Raw genomic sequence first — 16,343 nt, 5'->3', positions numbered from 1 at the left:
AAAACTGAAAATCAGGTCTATGATGTAACTAGGAGAGCGGGCCAGTCACTTAAAAAGCTGACTCTGCCACTGTGGCGAGCCTTTTATTCTTACTCACAGTTCTAATAAGAAGGGCAGAGACACAGATACCTAGAATGGGAACAATTAGCTGAATGCTCTTGAAGGTCTCCTGCAGAGGGGATGCTGGCTTCTCCTTGCCAGAGGAGAACAGATTCCCCTAGCCAGGAGGCCTCATGGAGGACCCAAGGAGGGTGTTATTTTGTTACACTGTCTTCTCAACTAGTGTCTGTTATTTCCTATATTTTAATGCTTCTGCCTCTGCCTCCTAAGGGTTGAGTTTTTTGGTATATGCCTTTGTACCCATTTTTATGATGCTGGATATTGAACCCAGGGCCTTGTGCCAACAAGGGTAGTAATTTATCAAATGAGCTGCAGCACCGGTTCCCACAAACTCATATAGTCTAGACCAGTGGTTTCTCAACCTGTGGGTCATGACCTTTTAAGAGAACTAATGACCCTTTTACAGGGGTTGCCTAAGACAATTAGAAAATACAGATATTTACATTATGATTCATAACAGTAGCAAGATTACAGTTATGAAGTAGCAATAAAAATAATTTTAGGGATTTGGGGGTCATCACAACATGAGAAACTGCATTAAAGCATCGCAGCATTAGGAACATTGAGAACCTCTGTTCTAGATGGTAATTAGGGCAAAGACTTTCTCTGGTGGGAAGGGACAAAAGGTCTGTACTGAAGGAGCTACTGGATAATTCAAACCAGAGGAATGGGTAGAAGGTACTTGGCAGTGGGTATGGACTGGGAAGAGAGGCATGAACCTACACACATGGAGGAGAAGTCAGGGTGTATAAGTGTGATAGGAACACTGGGATCTTGTCCTGGGGTGGTGTTCTGATGACCCCTGCAAGCTTGGAGGGAATCATGACTTCTATCAATGAAGAGGAGAAACTTTAACCACCCTGGCAGAGTCCTGAGGTCCCAAAGACAAGCCTGCGTAGGACAGGGTTCTTCTGTAGGACAGAGGACCTACCAGCTGTCTGTGTTCCCTTGAGAGGCTTAGAAGACACCTTTTTTATCCAAGAAACAAGGGCTGCCCCAGTGAAGGGCACACCCACCACAGAGAAGTTCACTCTGACTGTCCTCTTAGGCCAGGGGATGCTGCCATGGAATTGGGCTTCTAGGTGTCAGTAGAGGTGACAGAGCTCTTCAGGGACCAGATGGTGACATATCAGAGACAGAGAGGACATTACTCCCATGGCAGACAGCAGAACAACAATGTTGCCTGTGACCTGCAGAGTGTGTGGTACCGCCCAAAAGACAGTGGAGATGCTAGCCCATGGGATTAAAAACTGCAACAAATATGTATTACAGTCAGGAAAGTTACCAAGGAAAAGGAGGAAAATATCTGCTAGGATTTATAATAGTGTCTTTCCCTTCTCTCCATTCCACTGCCTTCTTTTCCATAAATACTTATTTAAACTTTGATTTTGTACAACACACTGTTTTGGAAATGAGGGTGCAAATATTGTTACTATTTATACAACTTCACATTTATGAATTCTCATGTGTGTTTGCTTGCATGTGAACACACAACACACCTGTGTTGTGCGAATGCCAGAGGTAAGCCTCTGATGTCATTTCTCTGGAGCTGTTGATCTTGTTCCATGAGAGATCTCTCTCTGAACCTGCAGCCCACTCATTAGGCTGGCTGGCCAGTGAGATCCGGGAATTCTTGTCTCTGTCTCTCTAGGGCTGGGACTACAAAAGAGCTACCAAGTCCTCTTTGTGTGTTGTTTGTTTGAATATTTCATTAATTAATTTATTTGTTTACTTTATATCCTGATCACACAGCCCCCTCCCTCCCTCCTTCCTTCCCTCCCTCCCTTCCTCCCTCCCAGTTCCACCTCCCACTCCCCTTCATTTCCCCTTTCTCTTCTCCTTAGAGAAGGCCTCCCCCCATTGGGTACCAACCCACCCTAGCACATAAAGTCTAAGCATATCATCTCCCACTGAGGTCCAATAAGGCAGCCCAGCCAGTTGTAAATGTGGGTTCTGGGGACTGAACTCAGGTCTTCATTATGGCATGGCAAACACCTTACTGACTGAACCAACTCCTCTGTCTTACTTCATTACTCCGTGTCAACCACACTACCAAGTATTACTAGTGTCATTTTACTAATGCTGTTTTATGGATGATGAAGCCAAAAAGCCAACACAGGCCCCATCACTTGCCCATGCTGACCCAGCTAATAAGCCACACATGCATGGCTTCTCTGACACAGATCAACCATGTTCCACTAAGACATGATGATGCCTTTGGAGAAAGATTCCCCCAAGTCATCCCTGCTTGGAGCAATCTGAGCTGATGTATGTTAGACTGGTCATTAGCATCTTCTGTCTTTCCAGGAGGTTGGCCTGTCCTGTGGAGATTGTTTACCTGTTTTCCTGTGTAACCTCAGGAAGGGGATGGTTTCTGTAGTACAGATCATGTATTACAAGAGAAGTGTTTGAGGGAGAAATGAACGCCACAGCAGAAGATAAAGGAGACCATAGGTGAGGGTTATGGCTTCGAGTTGGTTTCCTAGGTGATGTGAAAATGGATGCTCGGGATGGTGGTCTATGGCCTCCCAGACCAGCTCTCCAGAAATGGTTGCTCAGCAATTGCTTATTCTGAAGTACATTTATTTTGTAGCTAATGGAAGGTAAGGAGTAGGGACAGTTCTTTCTCTAGAGCATTTTTGATTGGAGAACATAAATCCCCTTCCTTCCCTTCCACACTCTCTCTCCTTGAGACAGACTCTCACGTAGCCCAGGATGGCCTCCCTGTGTAGACTCTCACATAGCCCAGGATGGCCTCCCTGTGCCTTCCCTTCCACACTCTCTGTCCTTGAGATAGACTCTCACATAGCCCAGGATGGCCTCCCTGTGTAGACTCTCATGTAGCCTAGAATGGCCTCCCTGTGTAGTGTGAATAATGATCTTGAACTCGGGAAGACTCAGGTGAGACCCTATCTAAAAAAACCATAAATAAAGAAATGAAATAATATGCTCCAATCTCTCTTGATTATCTACCTCAGAATTTTAAGCAAACTATTAAAAATAACATTTTAATCTACTCTTTAACAAATTATTCAACTTATTGTTTTCTAACATATTTACATTACACTTACTTTTTATTTATGCATGGGTACACGTGTACCTATGTGTGTGTGTTTCAGTACTATGGAGTGTGTGTGTAAGTCATCTGGTGTCATGGAGTATGTGTGTAAATCAGAAGATAACTCAAGCGTGTTAGTCCTCTCTGTCTACCTTGTGGGCCCTAGGGATTGAACTCAAGCCATCAGGTTTTGTGGCAAGCATCCTACTGAGCCAACTCCGTTGAGATTTTCTCATAATGGAACATTTATTGAAACATGCATCTTCTCCTTATCCTGATGGATCCTCAGGTATTTCTGCTACAATCATCTTCCTTTGATTTTATGGATAGAGTAAACTGGAGTGGCGTGTTGGGCAGCCAGGAGGGCTCCATGGCTGGTTGCTGTGATCTTGAAGTGTCTGCTGGGGATGCTAAAGCTCTTCGGGCAGGTGACATCTAGCAAGGGGCTAGGGAAGGAATGAGAGAACTAAGGAGAAGAAGCTCTGTGCCTTAACTGGCAATGTAAGACAGACTCTTCTCCAGTGTGGAGGATTTAGAGGGTTAGCCCAGGCCCCTTCCAAGCCTTCATCATCAGAGATAAAGCAAGCCTTCCCTGAACTTGCTGGCTTAATGCTTGATCCTAAGTACTCCTCCACCATGGAAGAGAAGTAGGTATGAAGTCCATCCCAAGCCAAGTAGCTATTTTCAATTGATATCTGCTGGAAGAGGAAAAATCTGTCCTGATTTAACAGGAAGATTGGTATTCTTAGGTGAAGGTGATCATTATCTTTTAGTGATGTTGAAGACTGGATTACAACCAAGGAATAAAAAAGTAGAGCCACAAATACAGATTACAACCATTTGAGAGAACATGTAGCCCCCTAAAGCACTGTGTAGCCACAGAATAAAGTGTATTGGCATGCTCCAAAGTAATTATTATCTTTAGGAAATCCTTGTAGAACCAAGCACTTGAACTAGGGCTTACCTCTGTTGATGGTCATGGTCTTCCCACCTGAAGACCGTGTGTGCTCTTTTGGCTTTGCTGTCTGCTGTGTGGAGGCGTGAGGCATCAATGGTAGGAGACACAAGCTTCCGGTCTTCTGCAGCTTCCATTGCATTTTGTAATATGGTCATCATAATTAAAATATGTGATGGTGTTTTGGAGTTAGGGGACTTAAGACATCTGGTATTAAAAAACACATTGGGAATATTTTAGGAGGATATGCTCAGCTTGTAGGACCTGCCTGAGAAAGCTCAAGAAACCAAAATGAAGCTTCTCCCCTCGGTCACACTAACAGCTCTAAATGAGAGAGAAGGTCTAATAGATGCTGCCTGCAAACTTCAGCATTACAAGACCAGAGCCAGGTTCAGAGCAGAGCCAAGGGGCTAATGTTCCATGGATGTGATCTGTCAGTTTTAAGGGTGTAAGCTTCAAGGAAGGGGAGTAGAGGCAAGTCAGCTTAGACTAGGGGTTTTTCCTTTGGCCTTTGGTTATCACCACAGATCCATTTTTATGTAAGTGAAGACAGGCTTGCAGAAAGCCTGGACTGGCATTTTATTTTACTGTCCCAGAAACGAGACTAGAACTCACCAAGCAAGGGCCCAGGGAGATAGCTTAGTTGGTAAAGTGCCTGCTGTGCAAGTGTGAGGACCCGAGTTCAGATCCCCAGAACCCATGTTTAAAAAAAAAAGGGTACATTGTGCTCCTGTAATCCAGTGCTGGGAAGCACACCCCGTCCATCAGATGGTTCTATGATCTATGTGGGGAATTTTTTTTTTTATTAATGATTGATGTGGGAGGGACTAGCTCAGTGTGAGTGGTACCATTTCTGGGCTGGTGGTTCTGGGCTGGATAAGAAAACAGGCTGAGCAAGCCATGGGGAGGAAGACAGTAAGCAGCACCCCTCCTCAGCTCCTGCTACAGTTCTAGACTCCCCCCCTCAGCTCCTGCTACAGTTCTAGACTCCCCTCCTCAGCTCCTGCTACAGTTCTAGACTCTCCTCCTCAGCTCCTGCTACAGTTCTAGACTCCCCCCCTCAGCTCCTGCTACAGTTCTAGACTCCCCTCCTCAGCTCCTGCTACAGTTCTAGACTCCCCTCCTCAGCTCCTGCTACAGTTCTAGACTCCCCTCCTCAGCTCCTGCTACAGTTCTAGACTCCCCTCTTCAGTTCCTGCTACAGTGCTAGACTCCCCTCCTCAGCTCCTGCTACAGTTCTAGACTCCCCTCTTCAGTTCCTGCTACAGTTCTAGACTCCCCTTCTCAGCTCCTGCTACAGTTCTAGACTCCCCTCCTCAGCTCCTGCTACAGTTCTAGACCCCCCCCCCCCACAGCTTCTACTACAGTTTTAGACTTTAGGTTCTGCTTGAGCTCCTGCCTTGGCCTCCCTTGATGATAGAAACTGTAAGTCATATACGTCCTTTCCTTTCCCCAAACTGCTTTTGGTCAGTGTTTTATCAAAGCAACAGAGAAACAAACTAGGACACTTATAAATACCAGAATGACTTCCAGAATAGAATATTTTAGATTTAGCAGATTTTCCAAACCAGATGCTGCTTTTCTGCCTGATTCCAAAATACGATGTTCTTTTACTGCAGCTGGTAGCACATGACGAGAAGAAAACATACTGAATGCCCCTTATTCAACCAGCAAATGGGCAATTTAAATATTGACCTAAAGAGTACCTTCAAGGCAGCATCTGAGAAACCATCTACACTGATGGCTTCTTCATCCTTCAGCTCTGTGTTTGGATATAAAGGCTGATAATGAACCTGGGTGCCTCACAGACTAATTGGTCCTCATGTTTAATGTGAGTCTGAATCACTTGGGGTCTTGTTAAAATTCAAGTTCTGGTTTGATTGGTCTGGATTGGGCCCCAAGATGCTGCAGTCTGGACTAGCTACCAGGTGGTGCTGATGTTGCCAATCCTTGGGTCACTTTTTGAGCTGTAAGGAGTTGGACAGCTTCCCATCATAGAAAGACACCTTTGGAAGGCAATTTGTGTGAAATCCCTGATGACCCCACAAATGAGAGTGGGGGTGCGGGTGGGGAAAGACCGTTTAATGATATAACAGTCAAAAATGTGATACAAATAACAATACAAGTAAATGTGATGTTAGAGAATATGAAGTAACAGTCCATTAATTATGAGCCAGGCACAGAGAATAGCCTTTATGTAAGAGACTGCAGGGACACTAGCCTATGAGCAAGTTGGCTGGAAGTCCCTTGCCTTTGTGCATCTTACATGGGGGCATGGGGAGCAGCTCTTGTTGCAGTTGGGTAACACCCCTGTATGTACTGTATGTGCCTGCTGTTTACTTGGAGCAAAGGCAACTCTACCAGGTGAATTCATTAACATTGCTTTTGAGAAGTAAACACTCTGATTGCTTAATGAATGTTCACACATGACAGGCAAAGGTGATTTTAGATGCATATCTATTAACTGCCCAAGACATATTGCTGTACTCAGTAAGTGTTTCTGTTGTCCCTCCAAAGCTCTAACAAACTCAAAACGCTGACTCGTGGAGGCCACCGAGGAGAGACTGGATCTGCCAGTCAAGGTCCCTTTCTTCACAGTGCGGCAGATATCACATCCTCTGTGATGCTAATCATGTCCCATTCAGCAGAGACAGCTCATAGGTTAAAACCCTGGGGTTCACTGCTGAAGACCACACATTGCTATGGCTTTAGTGTTATGAAGGTTCTAGGCCACCACTGGACTTATACAAAAAGGTAGAACATGCTTGTAACGTAACATACTTGCATCAAAGCAACCCTTGTTAACTCTGTAAAACATAGATGGCAAATGAGATGCAGTGTGTAGCTTTTATTCTAATTATTGGGATGGGGCTTCAAGGCCAAGGGCTGCTGTTGAACTTCCATCCTTTCACACATGAGCCAGACCCTGATCCCCAAAGAGCTGGCCCTAGCCCCTGGTGGCTGAGCAGAGAGCTTGGTGTTTGAAGTACTTTCCTGTTTATTAGTGACTATGGAAGCACCTTGAATTGTATTGTTTTATTTCACATGTCTGCATTTGTAGCATCTATGGCATGAAACATAATCTTTGTATTTGGGATGCTTTCATGAACATGAACCAACATCATCTGTCAGCCTGAGCGCAAGTATTCCCCGAGTGAGCCTTGAGTTTTCCTTGACTTCCCTCTGCATGGTCAGAGGAGGTGGGAGGTTTCCATCCCACCATGCTGTTAAAACTGCAAGGAACACCCAGTCCTTCCCTTCATTCAGAGCAGAATTCTTAGCGTTATCACAGGGTTTGGCCCGACTGCCTATGACATTCTCCTGACATTCTTGGTCCTGTCTTCCCCTGAACTCCTGGCACTGGCCAGAAGCTAACTCTCCCAGAGTGAGCCAGCCTGGGGTCTGCCCTGGGACTCGTTTTTTAACTTCCTCTTTGTTCTCTAAATGTTTCTTTTCTCAAAGTGCCTACCTTCCTTTGTAAGCAACTCAGTTTTCCTGACCTCTTGTTCCTTTCTGTTTCTAATGTCCCAGAAAAGACAACTGTTTCTGGGACTACAAATACTTGGGAAGCCTTATCAGTGAAGTTGGTAACCACCAAGTGTGTACACTTCATGGCCAGGCATGTGAACAAGGATGGATTTCAGAACAACATGGAACTTGTTAGGTAATCATATTCAGCACAACGCCTAATCCTCAACTTGAAGTTTCACCCCTTGCTCTCAGGATTGTTTGCTTGGTGAATGTCACATGGCTTCTGTGTGTTCTTTTTGAGGCACAGTGTGACTGTGTAGCCCAGGCTAGACTTGAATTCATGACCCTCCTGCCTCAGCCTTCATACTGCTGGGATTGTAGGCTTGTACCACTGTTTGCAGCTCTTTTATATAGTACATTGGAAGGTTTGCTTCAATTCAGATATTTCTTCTGCAGGATGCTATGGAACTGAGCCTCAAAAAATGACATTTTTTGTTGGATTCACATTCTGGATTTTGTATGTATGTATGTATGTATGTATGTATGTTTGTATGTATTTAGAAACAGGGCCTCACTCTGTAGCTTGGCTGGATGGGAACCTGCCCCATAGACCAAGCTGGCCATAAGTTGACCACAATCCTTGTGCCTCTGCTTCCTAAGTGCAGGGATCACAGACATGAGCTGCCATGCCCGACTTAGCAGGGGGCTGAGTGAGAAGCAGATGACAGGATTAGCTCAGCTCTGCATAGCACACCTCTCTCAGTGTCTCATCTGCACACTGAGGCCTTGTGCTACATACAGGTTCTGAGGCCTTTTCTGTTCCCACGTGGATATCAGCTGCCATTTGTTGATTTTGGAGACTATTAGCAACTCTAACTTTTGATTTCTACAACTCTTTGTATTTAATTCTCACAACAGTTATTATTCACTCTTGGGGCAGAAAGACAATTTTGAGAAACAAATCAAGTCCTGTTACAGAGATCTCATTGGTCCATTATGGGGCTCGGGGAGCGAGTTGCCTCTTGGCTGCATACATATGACCATTCCTCCTTGGTGGAGCCAACGTCTGCTCTCAGTTTTTCCTCTAGAACAGTAAGAAGCGAGGATCAGCCCCCTAGCATGATGTACCCATGCCGTACTGTAGAAAACTGGCTCATAGCACTGTTGTCACATTTGTCCTATTGTCACAGGACCAGGTACCCATCACTGTGTGTGAAGAGTGGATGGTAGGCCACAGTGTTATGGCTCATGTGTATTTGATTTCCTTGTATGAAGACAGACAGTCCATTCTTGTTTTTCTAAATGTCAAGATTTAGCTTTCAGAACTCCAGTTTTTTTTTTTATGAGTGTGTGTGTGTGTGTGTGTGTGTATGTGTACAGGCGCGTGCACATGTGTGCATGTATGTATATTGTGATTCAGAAAATTTTCAGCCATTATATGGGAGAGAAGAAAAACAGTACTAACATGTAGAAGAAGCAAAAATATATTTCAGAAATTCTAAACAACAGACAAACAACCAAAGCCCCCAAAGACTGAAGGGGTGTCATGAAGGACTTAAGACGACCCATACCATACAATTTTCTTCTGTGGTTCTTCTAAGAGCAGAAAAGACTAGAAAGATTGAGATTTTTTTCCCCCAAAGAGGGAGCTTCAATCTAGAAAAAGTGAAATAATTTCTTCTTGCTAAGATATGATTTACTGATGTTATAAAGTTAAAAAAAAAAAAGATAAATCAGCTTCCCTGGGTAATTCCAGGGCATTTGTAAGCAAAGAAGGCTAACCCGGGCCCATCACAGCCTCTAATTAAGACACGGAGAGTCCCTGGCTGTTTGCAATGGTCCTGTCAGGTGCAGGATTCCTCTCTGGGAGCGGTTCCTGCTCAGGGCCATTTTTTTTTTTTTTTTGGTTTGAATAACAGTAGGGTTTTGCAAGAGCAGTCCCCCTATCTTCTGAACCATTTGTGGGATGATCTTTGGCCAAACTTGGGAGCTGTAACTCACAGGATGTTTTCTTTTAAAAAGTTTAAAAACATTATAGGTCTGTAAGTTTAGAAAAGTTTTTTTTTGTAATTAGGCATTCAGAGGTACATGATGGCTCTAAGAACATTGGCAGAGATCCACCGTCAGTTGGTGTGAACACAATCCAGCTTGTCTTTCAATTATTTTGATGTGGATTTGTAAGGCTCAAGTGATTGGACATTGGGAAACTGCAATAGAAATGAGCGTTAAGGTGCTTGGGTAAAAGAACGAACTGATTCAGAAAAAAAAAATGTTGGTGTTGTATTCCCAAGTTTGGTGAAGACATGAACTAAGGCCACCAGTGCAGGACAGAGTGCTTGGTTTTCCCGTCATGACTCTCTGTTGGTCCATAACCGTGGGAGAGAAGATATGAAATACCAGATGGATTGTCACTCGGCTTCCAACACCTCACCAGCATATGGTCTGAATGTGACTCTGCATTCTCCATACACAGTGTTCATGGTCTGGCTGGCTTAGGACTGTGGCAGTGGCTTACAGGATGCTGAGCTGGGAAGCTGGCAGGGCACTGGGACAGGCGTTGGGATGCAGGAATTCCTTTCTGGTCACGCCCTCCTTTTTGGCTAGAGTTGGGTCACAGAGACTGGCTGCCCTCCATGCCCTTGCATGGCGGGGAGATGGGTGTCAGGCAACTTCAGATAATTGCACAGCAGCCGTGACACCCTAAGCAGCCTTTCTTTTTTTTCTTGGGGTGGAAAATGGTGAGGATGGCTTCATCAAAAACTGCTTTGAGACCCTTCTGGGTCAGGGCAGAACATTCCAAGTAGCACTGCGCTCCAATCTTAAATGCAAAGAGAGAGAGAGAAAGTCGTGAGTGCCAACCCTCTGACTTGCCAGGTTCCCATGTCTGCTTGTTCTACAGACAGCCTGTTTCCAGTGTCCTTTCATTTCTCTATGGGATGTGGTAGATCAATATTCAAGTGAAGAGGCGCTTCTGTGTGGGATAAAGCAGTGTCACTGCACCTAAAGAGCAGCTAAGAAGCAGCCATCATAAATTTTTCTTGATTGGCATGTATCTCTTGGCAACACGATACCATTTGTTATAGTGTTCAATATCAACTAACCTTGAAAAACAAATTTTAAATTAAAACAATAAAACATGAAGAAATAAAACTCATAGAAGACATTCATTGATAGAGACACCTTCCTTCTCTGTATATTTTTTTTATGCTTAAGTCATATGTATTTTGAACATAGGTTAGTGTTCTATTTGAATTATAACAATTGCTAATTGTTAAAATAAATTATCATTGCTATTGATGATGATGAAAAGCATATGTGTGTGGATATTTTGCCTGCATGGTATATCTGCATACCATGTGCATTCAGTGCCATTAGAGGCCAGAAGAGGACACCAGATCCTCTGGAGCTGGAGTTACTGACAGTTGTATGTTATGTGGGTCCTGGAATCGAACCTAGATTCTTTGGGAGAACAACCAGGGCTTCTAACTGCTGAGCCATCACTCCAACTCTTTGAAAATGAAAAAAAAAAGTGATTTCATACAATGGGTTACATGAGAATTAGAAAATCCCATGGGGAATGTAGAAATCCAGGGCAGAAACTGTTGATTCTCCTTAAGAAAATCACTGGCCAGGGAAGTTTGTGCTTGGCTGTCAGCTCTGGTAAAGAAGGAGACCTGAGTGTTAACTTGTCTCACAAGCTCACATGAGGCAACTGTGTCCTGAGGGCCTCTGAATATGAAGAACATCTAGAGAAACACCCAATCCCCCTTTCCACTTTCCATTTTGCAGCTAACTTTGAGAAAAGCAGATCAAATGCAGAAGAAAGAGGTTGGCTGGATATTGGTCCTGGGAACCCTGGCAGATGACTAGCTGGAGAAACAGGGAGGCAGGAGCGAGAGGGTATTACAGATGGGAGTTTGTGGGTGGCACACAGGGATTCCAGGGGACCAGGAGAAAGCAGCTGTGACTGGTGTCCCCACTAGAATGGATGATCTCCTCCAAAAATTCATGCTGGGCTCATTTTCCTACTTTTCTATACAGTCAGAGATTTAGAGTTTTATTAAATGCATACAATTGAAAGAAGCATTCTGTGGGACAGTCAGGATACAGATGTTGGACGCTTTTGTCTGTCACCAGGAAGCTTGTATAATGTGGAATGAAGAAAAACGTGTGGATTAGCTTAGACAAGAAAGGACGAAGCCCAGGCGAGGGAAAATGATCATTCAACCAGAAGGAGAGAGAATTACTTTTAAATCTTTGTCTCTTGAGATGTGTGTGTGTGTGTGAATGTATGTATGTGTGTGAGAGTGTGTGTGTATGAGTGTGTGAGACACTTGTGTTTGTGTGCATGTGTGTGTGTGAATGTGTGTGTTAGTGTGTGAGAGAAAGTATGTGAATGTATGTGTGAGTATATGTATATGAACATGTGTATGTGTGTGTGAGAATGTGTGTATGTGAATGTGTATATACCTGTGTGAGAGTGTGAGTGTATATGTATGTCAGAATGTATTTGTGTGTGCATGTATGAGAGTGTGTGTATGCGTGTGTGCAAGTGAGTGTTTTGTGTGTGTGTTTTGTGTGTGTGTGTGTGTGTATCAGAGGAGGATATCAAGTATCCTGCTCCGTCACTCTCTGTCCTGTTCCCTTGAGGCAAGGTCTCACTAAACCTGGAGCATGCAGCTTTGATTGCACTGGTTGGCTAGTGAGCTCTTGGGATCTGCCTGTCTCGACTCTGATGCTAGGGTTACTGGCTTCTTTGTGGGTGCTGAGGATTTGAACCCAGGACCTTATGTTTGTAGAACAGGTACTCTTACATGACAAGCCCTCTTCCCATCCCTTGAGGTGCATTGTTTTTCTTATTCTATGACCTTTATACCCAGCCCAGCAACAAGTTGGCTGAGCTAACAGTCCCCGAAATGGGATTGTTGAAAGGCCACATATATAAAGACTCAGTATCGAATGAAATTGTTTTGATCACATCCTGAAATTTATTTCAAAATTCTTCCTACAGACAGCAAGTCCTTTTTTGGTAAGTGTTCTTTTCTGACAAGAATGGCTATTTTATAAGTCAATGGGAAATATCAAAGGCCAGGAATTGAAGCCATCCGTGCATGATGAAAATCTACTTTATGGACTTTGTTTTGACAATGGTTTGGCCTTTAGATTTGGAGAAAACGTCAAAAACTTATTAAAAACAGGATATGAGAGAGAAGAAAAGGGGGGTGGGGAATTTTTTTTCCCTAACAATGACATGAGATGTCACCTGCTGCCTTTGGAAGTTGACACGCACACATATAAAAAGCACAGCAAGTAAATGAATGTGCTTGCTTGTAATGCTTGCTTGTAGTGTGATGGCTCTGTCCGTTATGCAGAGTGGGGGAGAAAGCCTTAGAAAGTGCGGTAGGCTATTGCCTTTGGACAAACTTCTCACGAATAATTCCAAAGCTCCAGATGGATTCTGAAAATTCCAGGAGTTTGGCTGACTCCTGTTCATTCACTCTGGGACCCTGAGAGATGAGTGGGGACTTGCTGCCTCCCTCCCCACAGTGCTGCCAACCCACAGTGCTTTAGCATATTAGCCTGTCAGCCTGCCAGCCCGGGCCTCTGAATGAGGCAGGAGGAGCCCAAACTTGTCTCTTCCAATTCTGACAAGGGGAAAGATAACGAGACAGTCCATAAAGGCATTGTTGTGTGAGGAGGTTAACATAACATTTGGGTGTGCTGATCGTTCCAGGAAAAGTAGCCAACGGATCTTGGGTGTGATTTGGGATGTTCCGTGTGAGAGACACACAGAGCCCAGTTCTGAGGCGATTGTTTTGTCAAGCTCTACGTGCTCAGGGGGTCAGAGAGGAGAGTTTGTCCTGGTTCAGGGAAAGGGCACAGTCATGTTAAAAAGAATGCTCAAAAAAAATTCATTAGGGTCACCAAAGATTGAAAAGGAAAATTATGTCAAGGAAACACAGCCTTTATTGTTTACAGTGGTGCCCTTCCCGGGTCCTCGGAGTCAAATGACTTACTCAGCTAAGTATTTAGGACCCATCTGCAAAAGCTCAGAGACTCCTCAGTTAGGCACACATGTGTGCAATCTGCAGCAGGCTTGACCAAACTGACACCTTTCAAGGAAGTAAGACAAAACAAAGGAGAGATTGAGGCTGCAGACAGAACACCTTTCTGTTAGTTTCTTACAACACTTAGGGTGCATTGTTCCCAGGACTGGGAGATATGCCACAGCGGTACACAGCATACAAAATCTGATGGGAAGAAATGAAAACAAGCCAACTTGTAACAGGCCAAATCAAGAGAAACAGCAAGCTAATACTTTCCTCTTCCTTTGACTGGGGTGGGGTGCACTGAAGAAGCACAGTAGTATCTAGAAGGGTTGGGGACTGGAGCCAGGCTGGCCGCACTCTTGCCTGCAACGGACAAAGCCTAGACTTTGAGTCTCAGCTCTGTATAAAATCAGATGTGCTGATACCAGCAAGAGGTAGAGGCAAAAGGATCAAGGTTATCCTTAGACATATGTAGAGTTCAAGGCCAGCTTGGGCTACATGAGAATGTTCTGAAAACCCAAACAAACAAACAAACAAAAAAACAAAACAGTGGCTAGAAGGAACAGAGGCAAATGTCTTCCCAGCTGCAGGCAAGCCTGAGGGCAAACAGGCCAACAGGGATAGCCTGCAGAGCCGGAACTTTTGGTATGTTAGTTCATGGTGGTGCCACAGGAATCCAAGGAAGTAAGACTTGTGCCAACAGGCCCAAAGAACTTGGGGAGACAAGGTGCATCCATCTCTCAAACCAGGGGAGGGAACCACTCTGCTCTACTGTTCCTAGAAGTCTTTGCAAAAGGAGTCCCAGACTGAAGAATTTGTTTGCAGACTCTAGGAAGGAGGCAGAGAACACTGTGGCCAGAGCATCAACTCAGACCCTCTCTCTGCCACTCACCTCTCTAAACCTCATTTCTGTCTAGGAGAGTTTGAACAATTATGCACACACTGCAGAAGGTGCTTCAAGGATTAACTATGGGGAAGCCTGTGCCACGCCCAGGACCAGAGCATCACTACATAGATGCTAGCTATTATAATGAAGTATCTGACAGAGGAGCCAAAGACTGAGAACCTAAAAACGTCTCTGTAATTACGTGAGTCGTCACAAAACCAGTTAAAAAAACAAAACAAAACAATCTCACTTGGTCTTCTCAATTGGCTTTCATATGCTCAACATGATTGTAAACCAGAGAGCAGTTGCTAGGAGAGGCTGTCAAAAGGTAATCAAGCGATGAGCCCTGCCACTGTTCTTAAAATAAAGCTGAAATGAAACCGGAGGCTTTTGGGGTGACTCATTATCACAGGGGAAACAAAACAAAACAGAAACAAACAAACAAGCAAACAAACAACCGAAAAGCAGCTTTCCAAGCTCGGAGCGAGGCTAGGAAGTCATCAGATGAAGGCAGGGGCAGTCCCAGAGGCAAGGAAGGAACACAGAGAGCAGGCTACTCCAGAAACAGTGGGCTCTTCTGCCAGGAGCCACATACAGTTACACACACTAACATGTACGTTAGTGAGAGCATCTGAGGTTGGACGTTGGAGGAGAAGCCGAAGATCCACTCATTTTCCCAGGGGCCACACACATGGCTGGAGAAGACAGCGAGGATGAGGTCTGGGTGCCCAGGTGCTGGCGCTCAAACAGCTGGATTCAACTGTGTTTGTGATTCAGGTGCTCATCTCCCAGGGGGCATCTCCTCATCTCTAAGAAGCTTAGGGTGCCAACGTCTCCCTAGATGACTTACAGGACTGTGTCAGAAGTAGGAAGGGTCAAACATTTGCGTGGTGTCCTTATGCATTGTACCCATAAAACCCCACAGCCAATCCACTTCCAGAGAAGGTGTCATATGCCATTTGGGACCTTTAAACAAGTTTTAATAAGAGAAATCCGATTATCTACCTATCCACCCACCCATCTCTCTCTCTCTCTCTCTAAAGAGTAATATGTAGTTAATGTTACTCTTGACTAGTTTGGAGAAGGAGACTAACTGCTTATGGGCATACATTTTGCAGGGTTAGTTACTTAGAAAGTAAAACATTAAAAAAATTAAACTCTCCTGCTTGGATCGATGAACTAAATCAAGGAGGAAGACGATTCAAAATAGAGAAATATGGCCCTCAAGTCTCCTTCTGCACATGCATCCATTATAGTGACTGCTCTGCTCATGTCGTGATGACAACGGGCAGGCAGAGAGTTGGCGTCTGGCAAATACATTTTGAAGTACTTCTGTAGCAAGATCACTGTTTATGGCTGACTCTCCGAAGTGAAGAATGGTCAGAGGGGGTAATTCCAGCTTCGCTCTGTCAGACAGCCACTTAGATTCCTCACCCCGTTACCCTCTGCTGTGTGTTACATTTCCATATGCTGTTCGTAACACTCCCCAGACTAAGTGGCTATTTATTATAGGAAGAGAAGGATTAGACAAAGAGAACCTTGCCAGATTTCAAATCCAATTCTCTACCTGGAAAAAAAAAAGTCACAAAACACCTCATGTGGGGTCATTTAGATGAGTTACACTGATAATAAACAGGGAGGTTTACAGATGTACGTCTAATGGATCCCCTTAATTCATGCTAAATGTGGCAAGTCCATGGTCTAGACACTGCTGGAGCAAAATGATAAATGCTTAGCTGTTGAAACTCTTGAAGTTTCTTAATGAAAAACAGAAGGGGCCGGCGGACAGAAACACTCTCCAAA

At 44.4% G+C, this 16,343-nt stretch overlaps 1 protein-coding gene across 1 annotated transcript in view; it reads right to left on the bottom strand.

Annotated features, from left to right (window-relative positions):
* Positions 1 to 9,073: 9,073 nt before the first annotated feature.
* Positions 9,074 to 16,343, bottom strand: part of Rhoj (ras homolog family member J) — a 93,143-nt gene continuing 85,873 nt past the window's right edge. Inside the window, exon 5 of the mRNA NM_023275.2 lies at positions 9,074 to 10,422. Within this exon, the coding sequence (NP_075764.1) occupies positions 10,276 to 10,422 (147 nt within the window). The 3' untranslated portion in view covers positions 9,074 to 10,275. The remainder of the gene's footprint in view (positions 10,423 to 16,343) is intronic.

This window comes from Mus musculus, chromosome 12 (assembly GCF_000001635.26).
Source record: "Mus musculus strain C57BL/6J chromosome 12, GRCm38.p6 C57BL/6J".
Classification (NCBI taxonomy): Eukaryota; Metazoa; Chordata; class Mammalia; order Rodentia; family Muridae; genus Mus; species Mus musculus.
This window is presented reverse-complemented; position numbering and strand designations above follow the sequence as displayed.